At 37.7% G+C, this 16,034-nt stretch overlaps 2 protein-coding genes across 2 annotated transcripts; both read left to right on the forward strand.

Moving 5' to 3' along the window:
* The first annotated feature begins 6,647 nt into the window (after positions 1-6,647).
* On the forward strand, positions 6,648-7,052 carry LOC104239683 (uncharacterized). The gene has a single exon (XM_009794378.1). The coding sequence runs from the start codon at positions 6,648-6,650 to the stop codon at positions 7,050-7,052; it is 405 nt and encodes a 134-aa protein (XP_009792680.1).
* Positions 7,053-7,837: 785 nt separating this feature from the next.
* Positions 7,838-8,194, forward strand: LOC138889948 (uncharacterized). Its single transcript, XM_070173296.1, has one exon. It carries the CDS (start codon positions 7,838-7,840, stop codon positions 8,192-8,194), a length of 357 nt encoding a protein of 118 aa, XP_070029397.1.
* Positions 8,195-16,034: the final 7,840 nt, after the last annotated feature.

Below are 16,034 nucleotides of genomic sequence, written 5' to 3' on the forward strand. Positions count from 1 at the left end.
TCACCCAACTTATGTAAATATTCTATCAAAGTCACTTTTATTTGGTTTGGGACAATAAAGTCACCCAACTACTTCTTTTTGAATTAAAAAATAAAGAATATCCATTTGGCATGCCATGTCATATTAAAAATATATTTTCCACAAATAACTCTTTTTTTTCCTTGCAAACATTGATCTAATTAATATGATATATTAAATTATTCTTATGGGAGAATTTTTTTTAGTAACATACATTATATTTATTTTTTTAGTCTAACAATAATTTTTTATTGGTGTATGTTTTCAAGCTTAATTGTATTCTAATAATTTAGCACAAAAACAATAGGAAACCTAAATAGTGATATGTCTGATTTAGTTTTAAAATTTATGGATAAAATACCATTTCAAATTCAAAAAATAAAAAATAAAAAATAAAATAGTTTGATAGAATGTTAAAAAGTGGAGAAGTAAAGAAAGAATGTAATTTGTTGATAACCATGTCCTGATTTCGTTTGGTACCAATAATTAGTATTGTGCATAATAATTATCACCAATTATATTTCAGCTAGCTGAGATCAACTTGTTGGTAACCCTCATAACTTCAAATGGTACATCAATCAAGTATTGACAAGTTTTGTTCATCTTGCTTCAATTAAATGATATATGATTATGGAAGATCAAAGAAGCTGATGCATTCAATAAAACTTGATAAGAAAATGATAATACAAGTTATAATAAACCACTATTTAAAGCAAATAAACATGAATGCACTTTATAATTTTATTAAATATTATATCCCTTGAGACGATCACAAATATTTTTGAATATATTTTTTTTAAAAAATATGTAAAATTTTAAAAGTATATATAAAATTTATATATTTATTTTGTTCGGATTTTTGTACTCAATACCAAATCAAATCAAACCAAATCTAACCGATTTTTTGATCAGTCTGATTTGATGTTTTAGTTTGGTGCGATTTTTGATTCGGTTTGAACATTCATGCGTGCATGTTATGCCTTAGATTATTGCATAGTACGTACCCGATGGGAGAAAAATACGGGCATTAGCTACATTTTCCCTTTAAATTCTTATATTTTAATTATGTTTGAGCTCGAATGTGAGTGTTTTATGTTCATTACGTGTTTAGGGTGTGTAGGACTTGATAATGAGCAAAGAAATAATTTTGGAGCTAAAATAAACAATTTAAAACTTCGAAGTGTGAATAGAAATCCAAAACAATCAATTGAGATCGAATTTGAGGGTCAAAAACCAAGTGTGCATGAAAAAATTGGGAAAATAACTTAAGACCCCAAAAATAGTCTATCACGAGGTGTCATGCAAGGTCTTACGCGAGGTGCTCTGCATATGTCAGAAGTGCAAAATTTACACTTTCAGAAAGCCCCTTCTACTACGTTGGGGCATACATCATATCATACGGCGTGGCAGGCTTATGTCAGGAACGTGTGGTCTGATTTGTGGTTCGTAAAGAGTGTTTTTGACAGACAGTTAAACCATCAAAGAAAGTTCATTTGAATAGCTCAACTAAGTCATTTTTTATCGAAATACTAAATATCACTGATATGTCAGTGATATTTGACTGATATGTCAAATAACGTAAATATCACTGCATTTGAGCGCGTGAACAGCAGAAATATGCTGACAAAAAGCCTATTAACAGTACAATAAACGGTAATATCCCTCCTTTCTCCAATAATATAATTAGACCCTCCTCCCTTTTACCGGCCCTAATTCTTTACCATTCCCTCAAAATATTTGTTCAGCCTTTTCTTGATTTTGTTTAAATTTTTTATTTTACTCACCAAATTGTGTTCGAATCTTGGCTTAATAAGCTCTCTATTATGTCTCTCAAAGCAAGAGTCGATTCATGTCGGTGTGGTCATGAATGTCAATTGAAAACTTCATGGACTCCATCTAATCCTGGAAGGAGGTTCTATGGATGCAAAATTGAAAAGGTAAGTGATAGTTAACTACAATTAATTAAATATTTGTCCTATTATTTTTGGGCTAATTTTAGTTTGAATGATTTTTTTTGAAGGACAAAGGTGGATGTAATTATTTTAAGTGGGTTGACGACGAGTTTCCTAGCCAAGCGAATATGGTTATTTGTGGTTTACTGAACAGAGTCAAAGCTTTTGAAGAAGAAAGGGCTCGAGCAAGAACAAGGAGGAAGAAATTGGCTTCTATTATAGTAACGATGCTAATTATTTGGGTTTGCTACTGTGTCATTAGTCATTGAAGTTGCTGTAATTTTGTTGGTGGTTGAAGTATTTTGTGGGCAGTTTGTAGTGGTGGTAGATATGTTTTGGGTGTATCTAGTTTGTTTGGATGTAATTGTGGCCTGTGGCCTTACTTCAATGAAATGAAACAACTTCTGCAGTTTAATGTGTATTGGAAAATTTTTATGCAATTTGTTATGCCTAGGTGAAAAAGTTTATGCAGTTTTTATGTATTGGTTCAATTTTTCTGTAGTTTGATGTTACCAACTGAATGCATACAAAACTGAATGCATTTGTTTAAACTGAATGCAATTTTTCTGCAGTTTGATGTTACTAGCTAAAGTGTTTAAACAGAGGCATTTAAATTGCATTAAATAGAATGCTACCAACGTATTTAATTGCATTCCAGCTAAAGTGTTTTCAACAATTCCAAACAACTAGCAAAATACATGAACTGGCCCAAAAAGACAAAATAATCAATCCAAGTTTGGATACTTAGCAAAATACATGAGCTGAAATCCAAAATAGCACAATCCTAACACAACTATGGCGCTGAAGTGGCTGGACTTGCAACTGAAGAGGTAGTTGCTGAAGTTCCAATTTGTCTTCTCTTATCTGCACTTAGTTGTTGTAGCTGAGAAGTAGTTATAACATTTCTGCCTTTAAACTTAAGGCCAGGAGGTTTAAATCCAAGATCGATATTGACTGCACTGGTATCCTTTACAACCTTGGTCCCATATGATATAATTCTTTCACCCGAACTACCTGGCTAAAATTGACATAAAAGGCACATAGATCAGTTTTAACAAATGGTAGTAATAACAAAATGAAGTTGTGAATAGACAGTCCTTACATTAATGATAGTCATTCCAGTTGTAGGGTTTGTGTAACATCCAAAACCAACATTTCTTGACCTCTTATGTCCATCAGATGGTGTTGTAGATTTAGCGCATCTTCCTCTTGTTCTTTTAACCCCAACAGTAAGTTTTCTAGGAGCAGTTGGTGGAGGTGCATTTGGAAATGCACCCCTGCCAAAACTAGTGTTGTTTCCCCTTCCTCTACCACTGGTTGTGCTTGTATTAGGACTCTTTCCCCTTCCTCTTCCACTGCCCCTATTAGTTGCTGTAGATTCTTGAGTTGCTTGACTTCCTTGGCTTTGTTGAGTTGCTTGAATAGACTCTCCCATTCCACCCTAATAATTTCAGAAAGTACATATATAAGTTGGCAGTTTAAGTGAATAAAAAGGTAAAAAATAATACAACATACCCTTGATTGGCATGTAGACTTGTTATGGCCTCCTTGATGACATTTTGAACATGTTATTTTAACTCTTCACTTAGAGAGCTTGCCATACTTCTTTTTATTAGGCTCATTCTTTGCCTTTCTTCTTTCTTTTGGGGCCTACCTGGCATTGACTTTGGTGCAGGAGGCTCAATTACCATGTTATTACTGTCAGGCCACATCTTCATATTGAGGATTGGTTCAAGAAAATATTGGTATGCCTTGAGAAATGTCTCCTTTCTATACTAGTGATCCACATAATTGCATGATTTTTATTCTTGGTGATAGATTGCACATATTACATGCGCAAAAGGGATCCTTCTTAACTGCCAGGATCTACAAGTACATGTTCTTCTCCTCAAGTTCACTGTGTATCTGTATTCATACTCATCAACCTCAAACCCATCAGTTCCAAACCACAAAACTTTGCATTTTCTAGACAACTCCTTATTTTCTTCTAGAATCACTCTTGCCACAGGAGAAATGTCTGTAATCCAAGTCTCTGCAAACAGTATCATATCAACATGTCTCCTAACTACTTTATATCTAATGTCCTCTAACATGGTAATAATAGACTTGTGCCTAGGTGCTAATATCCAAGAATTAAATGTCTCACACATATTATTTTCTACAATATCACATTTGGAGTGTTCAAGGAAAAAAGCTCACCAATACTCTTTGTTATACTTCAATAAGCTTTCACATATACCTTTTCCAAGCTTTCCCAAAGTAGCCAGTTCTTCTTTCAACTTCACCTCAAAACTAGCCTTAGAACACCTCTAGAATTGCTTTCTCATCTCCTCACCTCTCCAAGTTTTTGACAAGTTAGACCATATATGCCTAGCACACATTCGATCCTCACATTCTCAAATATCATACCAAGTTCAAAAATAGCCACAACACAATCTGGATCATATCTTAACTTTGTACTCTTCCTTCTACTTGGCAAATCAACACCAATTTCATCTTCCACATCTAGCTCATCATCAGAATCATATGTTGAATATACAAATGTAACTCGTCTCCATTTTCAAGGTTAGACACAATATTCAATAATTGTGCATCACTATCTACATAGACAAAATTCTTAGTTTTCGGGTCTTGGTAATAGAAGCCACCCACTGTGCCATATCCCATTTTTTTTAGTGTAATATTATAGTTCTGGAACAGAAAAATGGTCTTTATCAATATTAGCTATTAACACCTCCTGTTCCCCTACATATTTCAAGTCATGGTCAAGAGTAAAATTACCACCATGGTGAAAATTAACAACAATAAAGTCTGACATCACTATTTAATATTCCTCAATTTCTTTAAAAAAACCCTAATTGTGGTCCCAAATCAGTCCTAACTCCCACAGAAGCCCACCACTAAAATGACTACAATACAAACACTAAAAGACTTACCCTTTCAGCACTTCAATTTGGAAATCAAGCAGTACTTCAACAAGTCAACACCGACAATATACTGTTGATCGTTCTTCAAGCACATATTTGGACAAAATCAAACAAATCGAACTGATATTTACCTATGGAACTAATTACCACTCAATATCAAACGAAAACGAAGGAAAATCAATGGACATGCATCGCTTTGGGCGGATTTTACTGGAATCGAATTTGGGACTGAGAGCTTTTTTTGGTCGTTTGTTGTTGTAGGAATGTGTAGAGAGGGTTATAATTAGGAATAAGGTAAATAAGTTTGGTTTTAGCTGGTAAAATAATCTATTTGTCATTGTAAAAAATGTGTCAATTTTTAATTGGTTAGATTATCCATGCTAGAAGCGCGTAATCAAACGCGTCAAAAATTTTTACAAGCTCAGGTTGGACGTGTTAAACTGGTGTAGTAAAAGTATAGTAAAAGTGTTTCGGTGGAAAATGGCTTAGTTGAGGTGTTCAAGTGAACTTTCTTTGATAGTTTAAGTGTCTGTCTATGTATTCTGCCATTTTAATTTAAGGGATTTTTAACCTATGAAAGAATGGGAGAGTAGTTAAGGCTTGGAAAAACACATATTCGTTGCTATTTCCACCAATAAATGATTCAATACACAAGTTTGGGTTGAAAGTTGGTTGTAATATTTTTTAGTTCCTATTCTTTTACGATGATATTGTTCTTGCTATTTGTGGAGTAGTTTTACCTTAGGGTTTTGATAGACATGATGTTTTAAGTGTTATGGATTTGACTCTTGTTTAATTTTTTGAATTTGTTGATAGAGTTTTTATATGAATTGCAAAGTTGTTTACTATATTATTTAATCAAATGTCACGACCCAAAATTCCACTGAGTCATGATGATACTTAACCCAATCCGCTAGGTAAGTCCAACAGTATAAGTCAATATTATGATAAGAAACTAACAAAGATAGTGAATGAAATATCCAAAAGAGTTTAATACAATTATCCTAATGACTGGTAGTATAAGTCAAGAGAGACTATGAATAAGAGTACAACTTCAGTTTTAGGAAAAATACATCATGTGTTTGAAATTTACATCAATAGAGTTATAACTTCTAAACTGCCACGATCAAATTGTAGCTTGAATCGGGACTGCTAGTACGTCTTTAATGCTAGACTCTCGAACTCCGAAGCCGCTCTTTTCCAAATGCAAGGTGCAGAAGTGTAGTAGAAGTACAACCGATCCCATGTACTTAGTAAGTATCTTGACTAAGCTCGATGAAGTAATGAAGAGATTTTTTAGTCAAAGATACTCACTAATATAACCCGTTCAGTTAATATAACCGACGGGTAGGGGAGTAAGAGGGCTAAGGGAGCTACCAGGCTGAGAGTGAGGTTTTGAAACATAGGAACTTTGACTGGAAATTATGTAAAGTTAGCTAAGCTTTTTGATAAAAGGAAGATTAATATAGCTTGTGTACAGTAGATTAGATGGGTAGGAGATAAGGCGCGAGATATGGACGGGTTCAAACTATGGTATTCTTGAAGGGTGGAGGGGGGCACGAACGGGGTAAGTATCTTGGTTGATAAGGACCTTCGTGAAGAAGTGGTGGAGGTTAGGAGGGTGAAAGATAGGCTGATGACTATTAAGCCAGTTGTTGGAGGTTTTACTTTGAACATAATCAGTGCGTACGCACCCCAAACAGGCTTGGATGATGAAATCAAAAGGCATTTCTAGGAGGGTTTGGATGAGATGGTGCATGATATTCCGCATACCAAAAAGATTTTCATAGGAGGAGATTTCAATGGCCACATTGGCGCAACATTTGGGGGGTATGATGATGTGCATGGTGGCTTTGGTTTTGGAGATAGAAACGGAGGAGGAACTTCTTTGCTGGACTTTTCTAGAATGTTTGATTTGGTGATAGCAAACTCGAGTTTCCCGAAGAATATGGAGCACTTGGTCACCTTTCGAAGTTCGGTGGCCGAGACTCAAATTGATTATCTACTTTATAGAAAGTCCGATAGAGGTCTTTGCACAGATTGCAAGGTCATCCCGAGTGATAACCTCTCGTCCTTTTATAGGCTCCTAGTCATGGACCTTGAGATCACGGGGAAGATGGCGGTGTATAGCCAATATAGCAGTGAAGAGCCTTAACAGAAGATAAAGAGTAGGAGTTGGGGGGTTAAGTTGCTGGCTATGGGGGCTTGGAGGAGTACTGGATAAGCAAGCTCTATGTGGACCACGACTGCACATTACATTAGGAAAGCCTCTAGAGAGGTATTAGGGATCTCAAAGGGTTACTCTGGTAGTCATAAGGGAGACTGGTGGTGGAATGTAGAGGTGCAAGGAAAAGTGGAAACCAAGAAAGCGGCGTATTTGAAACTAGTGGAAAATGTAAACGAGGAGGAGAAGAGGCCGAAGAAGGAGCAGTATAAGTTGGCTAAGAAGTAAGTGAAGCTAGCAGTTACGGCAGCCAAAAATGCAGCTTTTGGTCGTTTGTATGAGGAATTGGAGGGTCGAAGTGGAGTAAAAAGTTGTTCAGGTTAGCCAAGGTGAGAGAAAGGAAGGCTCATGACTTGGGCCAAGTGAAGTGCATCAAGGACGAAGAAGGTAGTGTTTTGTTGGATGCGGGGCTTATCTGTCGGAGATGCTAGATATACTTCCAATTTCACTTAAATGAGAAGGGTGACAAGAGCATTGTACTAGATGATTTGGAACTCTATAGGAGTCATTGTGACTTTGGGTATTGTAGGAGGATTAGAGTTGAGGAGGTTGAGGGGGCTATGCGTAAGATGAGCAGGGGCAAAGTGATCGGGCCGGATGAAATCCTGGTAGGGTTTTGGAAGAGTGAGGGCAAGACATACTTGGAGTGGCTCACTTGGTTATTTAATGTTATTTTTAAAACGAAGAAGATGCCAGAAGAGTTGAGGTAGAGCACGATGATTCCTGTATACAAGAACAAGGGTGATATCCAAAATTGCAAGTTGCTTAGCCATACTATGGAAGTCTGGGAGAGGTTGGTAGAGCTAATCGTGAGGATGAGTGTGTCTATTTACGAGATTCAGTTAGGGTTTATGCCGGGACGTTCGACTATAGAAGCCATTTGCCTTGTTAGGAGATTGATGGAGCAGTATAGGGAGAGGAATATGGACTTGCATATAGTGTTCATCGAATTAGAAAAGGCATATGATAAAGCCCCGAGGGAGGTTTTGTGGAGAGGTCTGGAAGTTGGAGGTGTATCTGTTGCCTACATTAGGGTGATTAAGGACATGTATAATGGAGTGAGACCCGAGTGAGGATAATGGAAGGGGACTCGAACCATTTCCCGATCATGATGGGGTTGCATCAGGGGTTGACAGTCATCCTTCTTTTGTTTGCCTTGGTGATGGACGTACTGATATGCCACATCCAAGGGGAGGTGCCATGGCTCATGCTATTTGCAGATGATATTATATTGATTGACGAGACACGAGGCGGTGTGAACACGAGGTTAGAGATTTGGAGGCAGACCCTGGAGTCTAAAGGTTTCAAGTTGAGCAGGACCAAGACAGAATACTTGGAGTGTAAGTTCAGTGGTGAGACTCAAGGAGGGGAAGAGGAGGTGAGACTAGACTCACAAGTCATCCCTAGGAGAGGAAGTTTTAAGTACCTTGGATCTATTATACATAGGGATAGGGAGATTGATGAAGATGTCACACATCGTATTAAGGCATGCATGAAATGGAGACTCACTTCTGGTGTTTTGTCTGACAAGAAGGTTCTACCAAAACTTAAAGGTAAGATCTATAGAGTGGTGGTCAGATTGACTATGTTGTATGGGGCTAAGTGTCGATCAGTCAAGATCGCTCATGTCTAGAAGATGAAGGTAGTAGATTTCAGGATGTTGAGATGAATATGCGGGCACACTAGGTTATATAGGATTAGGAATAAGGTTATTCACGACAAGGTGGGTGTGGCCCCTATTGAGGACAAGTGCAGAAAGCGAGGCTCATGTGGTTTAGACATGTGAGAAAGAGGAGCACAGACGCCCCAATGAGGAGGTGTGAGAGGTTGACATTGGAGGGCCTACGAAGAGGTAGAGGTAGGTCAATGAAGAAGTGGGGAGAGGTGATTAGGCAAGACATGGTGCAGCTTCAACTGACCGAGGACATGACCCTTGATAGGAATGTATGGAGGTCGAGGATTAGGGTAGTAGGGTAGGCGTTCTAGATTGTTCATACTAGTAGTATTGGCACGCATTCTCGCATTCTATTTGTAGTAGGTTTTTATGACTAACCGTTACTTTCTTTCATTGTTCGTCATCTTACGATCTAGTTGTTTTCATTATGCTTTTATATGGCTTTTTGGTGTTGTCCCTTCTTGTTTATATTTTTATTAATGTGGTGCTTATGTTTTCATAAGCCAAGGGTCTATTGGAAACAACCTCTTTATCCTCAAAAGGTAAGGGTAAAGTCTACGTACACACTACCCTCCCTAGACCCCACAGTGTGAGATAATACTGTGTATGTTGTTCTTGTAGTTAAACTTGCAATAGAAATAACATTAGAATAATCAAGTAAATTTCAAGAACACCGTATAAGAAGTAGCAAATTATTAACTAAAATAAACGAAGATCGGTTTTCCAACAACCAATCCCCTTATAACAACTCAAGTCCCGAGGTTAAAGCACAAATCACTCAAACAACATAGTAACCCAAGAATTTTCATAATATGAGGAATGTGTTCAATATATCAAATCAAATGGCATGAAAATACCTTTCGTGCATTTACGTCATCCTCACCAAATATATGCATGTATGTCAAATTAATTGGCACAACAACACCTGTAATAACCTGACCGATATTTTAAGCTCTAGCATGCCGTTCCATAGTTTGAGGCCTTGCGTAGCTTCAGTTCATGTATTATGACTTGCACGTATGGTTTGTTTCGATTTTTTGAGAAGTTCGGAGTTGATTTGGAAGAATAATTCTCAATTCGGAAGCTATAAGTTGAAATAATTGACCAATGTTTGACTTTGAGTAAACGACATCAGATTAGAGTCTTGGCAGTTTCGTTAGGTCCGGATGGTTATTTTGGAATTAGGCGTATGTCCGTATTTGGATTTGGAGGTCCGTAGTTTAATTTGATGCTTTTTGGTAAAAGTTGGATGATTGAAGGTTTGGAAGGTTGATAGGTTTAACCGAGGGTTAACTTTGTTGATATCGGGTCCAGATTATAGTACCATGAATTAGTATAGGTCCATTGTGTCATTTGGGACTTGTATGAAAAATTTGAGGTCATTCTGGATTGATTTGGCATAGTTCAACATAAGTTTTAGAAGTTTAAAAATTCATTAGTTCATTAAGCTTGAATTGATGTGCGATTCATAATTCTAATGTTGTTTGGTGATATTTGAGGCCTCGAGTAGGTTTGTGTTATATTTTGTGACTGGTTGGTGTGATTGGACGGGGTCCCGGGGGCCTCAAGTGTGTTTCAGATGGGTTTGGGTTGTGTCGCGCTCTTATTTGATTTTTCAGCATCGTTTCTTTGGGTATAAAGGGTACCATATTGAGCAAACTACCTTTGATTTATGATTACATTGAACCATTATATCCATATTGTAAGTACGGAACCATAGAAGTAAGAATCATCAAATTTCGAGGTCGTATGAGAGAGTTATGCACATTTCTGTGTCGGAAAAGATTGCTAGTTTTTGGTGCGAACTTTTGTTCTTCGCGAACGCGAGAGTAGTCCCATGAATGCGAAGAAAAGAAATTTTGGGTTGACCGGTCAACGCGAAAAGTTTCTCTTCGCATACGCAAAGGTGTCCCGCGAAGGCGGAGAACAAAAATCACCTGGGCAATGTTTTAAATGGGTAGACCGAACATTTTATTATTTTGAGCATATCTTGAGTTTTAGAGTTCCGTTTGAGGTGATGTTTGTAGCGTTGTTCTCGTACCAACAAGGGGGTAAATATATAACCTTTATTTTTATGTTTTACCATGATTAATTCTATTGGTTATTATTTTTATCCGTGTTTGGATTATAGAAATTGGGATTTTGAGTCCTAAAGTTGAGAAATGATAAATCCTTGATTTGAGGGTAAATTCATGGACGAAATTGGATGCTTTTCTGGATATAGACTATATAAGTTATGTAAAATATCTATTTTTGATAATTTTTGAATCGGGATACGTGGGTCTGGGGGTTGACTTTGTTGACTTTTTGAGCGAAGTTGGGAATTGGTATAAATTGTGAAATTGCGAGTATATTTTGATTGGTTTTCACGTTGTTTAATTAGTTTTAGATCATTTGGCATTGATTTGAGGTGTTAGAGAGGCATTGGAGCCGATTATCAGATTTCAGAGTGAGGCAAGTCTCTTGTATAACGTTGTGAGGGACAAACTACACCTTATGTACTGTATTTATTACGTGCTACTTGTTATTGGAGTTACATATGTACAAGCTGACGAGAGTCCATACATAGCTAAAATAATCTTACATCCGGGTAGACTTAGGACTTTATCATGCAATATTTGTATTACTCAATTTTTTAGTTTAATTACCAAGAACTTGTAAATGTAATTTGATTAGCGATCATGTTAGAACGAACCTCATTACCTTGAGGTGTTTGGCAGGATATTTGATCACTGGTAACAGTTATACTTACTTTATATTCCTATTCTTGTGTTGCAAACACGTGGTCACAATTTGATAAGTTTCTTCTCTTCTTGTGGATCGGGCCGGAAGCGTCAACAATATATTTGAGATACATCTATGGTTCTCGCCAGTCGACCCTCAGCAGTGTATACATTATTCTGAATGACTCGAGAGGAGGATTATTCGGTTCATGTTTAGAGGTTCGGCATATAATCCCAATGGAGGAGAGGCAATTGGACTATGGATGTTTAAGATTTGGTTGGCGGAGTAGCGAGATTGGATATTTTCAAACTTGGTGGAGATCTTGTTTGTGTTATGGTGTTGTCATTCTTGTTTGGACGCATTAAGGCTAATCAGTATAATGGTATTCATTTGTTTGCCTTTGGGGCACAGTGTTGTTAAGTAGTATCTAAAAACCGATTATTGTGGGTGATAATGTGTTGCAACTTTAGGGTCTAATGAGTGTTTCTAGTGTCGATGGCTCAAGAAAAATGATCTTAAGGAGGCTTAGAGTATGGTAATCTATTTGTTTGGGTGCTATAGAGATGGATCATGATTTAAAACAACCTCATTGGCAGCGAAGGATGAGAAATGACATGGAGGATTATGTCTCGTAGTGGTTGAATTGTTAGCAGATCAAGTATGAGTAGTAGAGATCGAGTAGTTACTTAGGAAGATGGGTTAACCAGAATGAGAGTGGAAGCATATCATTTGGATTTTTGGTGGTAGGGTAGCCACATGCTTTGATCAAGTTTATAGTGATTGGGGTCATGGTTGACAAATAACTAAGTCTGTGTGTTCAATTTAGGGCAATGGTTTTTGTACTTAGGAAGTTTGAATGTGAAGGGAAGAGTTTGCATGGAAAGTAGAGGAACGTGAATTCTTGATCATTATGTTTGGATACAACATGACTTCGAGTTATGGGATGCATTGTTGGATCTTTAGTGGGTGTTAATGGAAATGGACGGACTCTTACAGATGGTGGGTAAATGTGGGCTTAGGAGGATTCCCGGATTTCGTGGTGGTTGTAACCATGGCAATGTCATTGGAAGATGTCGATATGGAATTACACAAGTAGGTATCTCCTGTGAGCAGGTTAGCAGTTGCGTGATTTCTGATGAAGTTCCTATGAAGGGTTCTACTTTCTATCTAGCGGGAGTCATGTACTACGATGTAGGATCGCATGAAGAAGATGTTGCGACTTCTAGGAGGTTGAGTGTGTGTTTGGGGCTATTAATTCGGGGTATGTCACGATTAGTGCAACAAAAGTTTCTGATAATTTGGCTGAGTAACAATGCGAGATTATGGTAACTGAGAAGGAGAAGTCATTGTGGGTTCTAGATTTATATGATTGTCGCTTAAAGCTAAATGGGGGAGCCTACTATTTATGATTTGGGTCACGTTGTTATGTGCCTTAGCAGATTTGGGTTATCAATATGTTGGTGGATTAGTTATGACTAAGTGAATAAAACACCAGGAATTCGAGCAATGGATTTAATGGATGTGTGCGACGTGTAACCTTACTGATATGTGAGGGTTGTGGAATGATTTAGATTTTATACTTCTGGTGGACGTGATGTACACGAGAAAGGATTCATCTAATTACTTCACTAGAGTGGTCATATGCTAATGGAGCACTAGTTATTTGGTTAAATAATCGGGAGTGGATTAGAGCGGGCCACTCTCAATAATGGTCCTGGTGGATTCAAGATTTAAGGTTTGATGCTTAAGGATTTTTGGGTTCGTTTTGTGGCTAAAGATAAGGTTTTGTATCAGAGGGTGAAGGGCACTTAGACTATTGTAAGTTATCATCAGGTTTGAGGTGCAGTGTTAGAGAAATAGGATAAATAGCTTCGGGTTCACAGAAGATCTAATCAGCGCATGTGTATCAGTTGGAGATACTATTGAGTGCATGGGGAAGGGGTATAAAATGGCTTATGGATGTTGAGACTACGTGGTCTTGTGATTTGGTTCATTTAGGATGACGGTTGATTGAGGTCCATTATGTGTTTGAATAGAGGTAATATTTCGAAGGCAAGTCAAGAGTAAATCGGAATAAGCTAAGTTAGTCTAGTAATGGCTTGGATTGACATGGTTAAGGAAAGGATCGGTTCCTTCAGTGTGGTAAGGATATACAGATGATTCATGGCTAAACGTATGATTGATTTTGAGGTATTTGATTTTGATGGTTTTGTTATGTGTAAATCAATCTCGGAAGAGTCATATCGGTTTGGAACATGACTTGTGGTTTGCATTTTCTGCTGTTATGGGAACTTAGTTGTGCGTTATGGTTCTTTTTCTTAGATGAGTTAAGTAAAAGGTTTCTAGCTGGTGAAGTGTTTATTCTACTGGTGGTTCAGGAGTTGTGATGAGATTCTTGTACTCTTGCATAGCAGCATGATAGGTGCAGTGAGCTGTATGGAATTGGAACTTGAGGATCAAGGTTGCGATCTAGTTTTAACAGGAATGTCATGAGCTCGAAAGAGCTGGGGAGAGATCTCAGGTGTTCAGAGTATGCTGGTTCTATTTTGTGCCGCCCGAAAATGGTGTTTTCCGTGGAAGAGGCATTGTTTATTGGATCACAGATTCTTGAATTGTGTTACAGAAATAGTATGGTTGGTTAGCATCCATGGATGTGCAAATTTTGCTACTTGGTGCGGAAGGTTGTGGGAGTATCTCCTACGGGATGACCATATATGTGTGACATGTCAGTTACTTAAGTGGCAGAGATTGAAATTAGGTATGGAGATTATGGCAGTGTCACTGATAGGAAAGTTTATATCTGTGAGATGCTCTATTCCCTTGGTTGCAGACTGTGGAAGTTGTTCTGTATTGGATGGTAGATCGTATGTGTCATGGATATGATCATTATGGATCTTTGGAAGGTCATTGACCTATTTTGGGATGACCGAAATCGGTTGTAAGGTCAATGGGTAGGCTTAATGTGAATGTTTGTTCTATATTATATCAGATATGCTTATTCAGCATAACATTGCTTATGGATGGGGCTTCGTGTGTGGTGGATGTTATTCCTTCCTTCGTTTATTTCAGGTGCTACTCTTTTATGCCATGTGTTGTGAGAAGGCTTGATTATTCACATGTGTGTTGTGATCCCGTGTAGTTTGTGGTGTTATAAAGTGAAATGGCCTTCAAGACGTTGGTTGTTTATTGCACCTTACTCGTGCTTGGCATTTTGTAGAGCATGGAGCTATATGTCTCCCTAGGGTTGTGTTTATGCACTTGGCCTTCTTGTGGTCGATATTCGAACATTTAGTGGGTATGAGCATTTTGGCTCGATGAATATTTCCTTATTGATTGTTATGTGGGGATCGGGTGGCACGCCGCCACGGGTATTATGTTTAGATCGGGTTGCATGCCACAACAGTGAGATGTGGAGCATGATTACTTATACGTTTTTCGTGTGTTTTGTTTTTAACCCTTAAGATAGGTTCATAGCGTTTGTCTAGTAGATTTGAATGTTATTTGGGCTGGGTAGTTCTTTACCAGAGTTCATTATCCTTATTGGTCATATTTGAGTTGTATGCTATTGGCGCATTGGTGTCATCATGTGAGATTTTAGATGGTGTTTGAGGTGGCTTATTGCCCAGTAGCTTGTACCATGTGAGATGAGGTTGCTAGACCTGAAATCAGTGTAATCAGATTTGAATATGTATATTAAAGGGAAAATGTCACTAATTAATTCAGAATGAGGCAATGATTCTTGTCAAGTGGAGAAACTCCATGAGTTATTGATTTGATAGGTGGTTATGAGTTTCTACACGTCCCTTTGATTGTTGATGTATTGCACGGTTTGGAATGGGTCTTGTATGTGTCATATGGTAAGTTACGAGCATGGAATTCTTGAATTTGCAGCTATTGTGGTTGGAGGATGTTATTATGGGCATAATAATTATGCGATGCATTGTGTGATTTCAGCATGGGTGCATGATCATGTTTTGGTGCAACATGTTGATATTAAGGCGGTGTTCATATGTTAGAATCACCTGGTAGAGAATTATGGATGTTAGAATTTAGTTCTAAGGCTTATGGGCTAAGGTAGAAGGAATGAACTTCAGACTGGCTTGAGATAATGTGCTCATATGGGTTATGGTGGCACGGTTAGGTGCACGAAGTGTTAAACTATGATTTTGGGCAACTCGGGGACGGTTCTTGGCACATTCGAGGACGAACGTATGTTTAAGTGAGGGAGAATGTAATGACTCGACTGGTCATTTTGAGGTCTAGAACGTCGTTAGGCGGTTTGAGGACTTGAGTAGATTCACTTCATGTATTATGACATGCATGTGTGGTTGCTTTCAATTTTTGAGAAGTTCATAGTTGTGTTTACCATGAAAATGGTAACAACAATTAAATTTGTAAATGGGATTCTAAAATTACGTGATCTATTCTCGAGCTAGTTGTTAGAGCAGTTGATGCTAATAATATGGGGTTCAAAGATTAAATACGAGCTAAAATGAGATAATAATCGAACCGAA

This window comes from Nicotiana sylvestris, chromosome 4, assembly GCF_000393655.2.
Source record: "Nicotiana sylvestris chromosome 4, ASM39365v2, whole genome shotgun sequence".
Taxonomy (NCBI): Eukaryota; Viridiplantae; Streptophyta; class Magnoliopsida; order Solanales; family Solanaceae; genus Nicotiana; species Nicotiana sylvestris.

Excerpts from the sequence above, each read along its gene's own strand:
- LOC104239683 (XM_009794378.1), top strand. The coding sequence starts at position 6,648 with ATGGTGCATGATATTCCGCATACCAAAAAGATTTTCATAGGAGGAGAT.
- LOC138889948 (XM_070173296.1), top strand. The coding sequence starts at position 7,838 with ATGATTCCTGTATACAAGAACAAGGGTGATATCCAAAATTGCAAGTTG.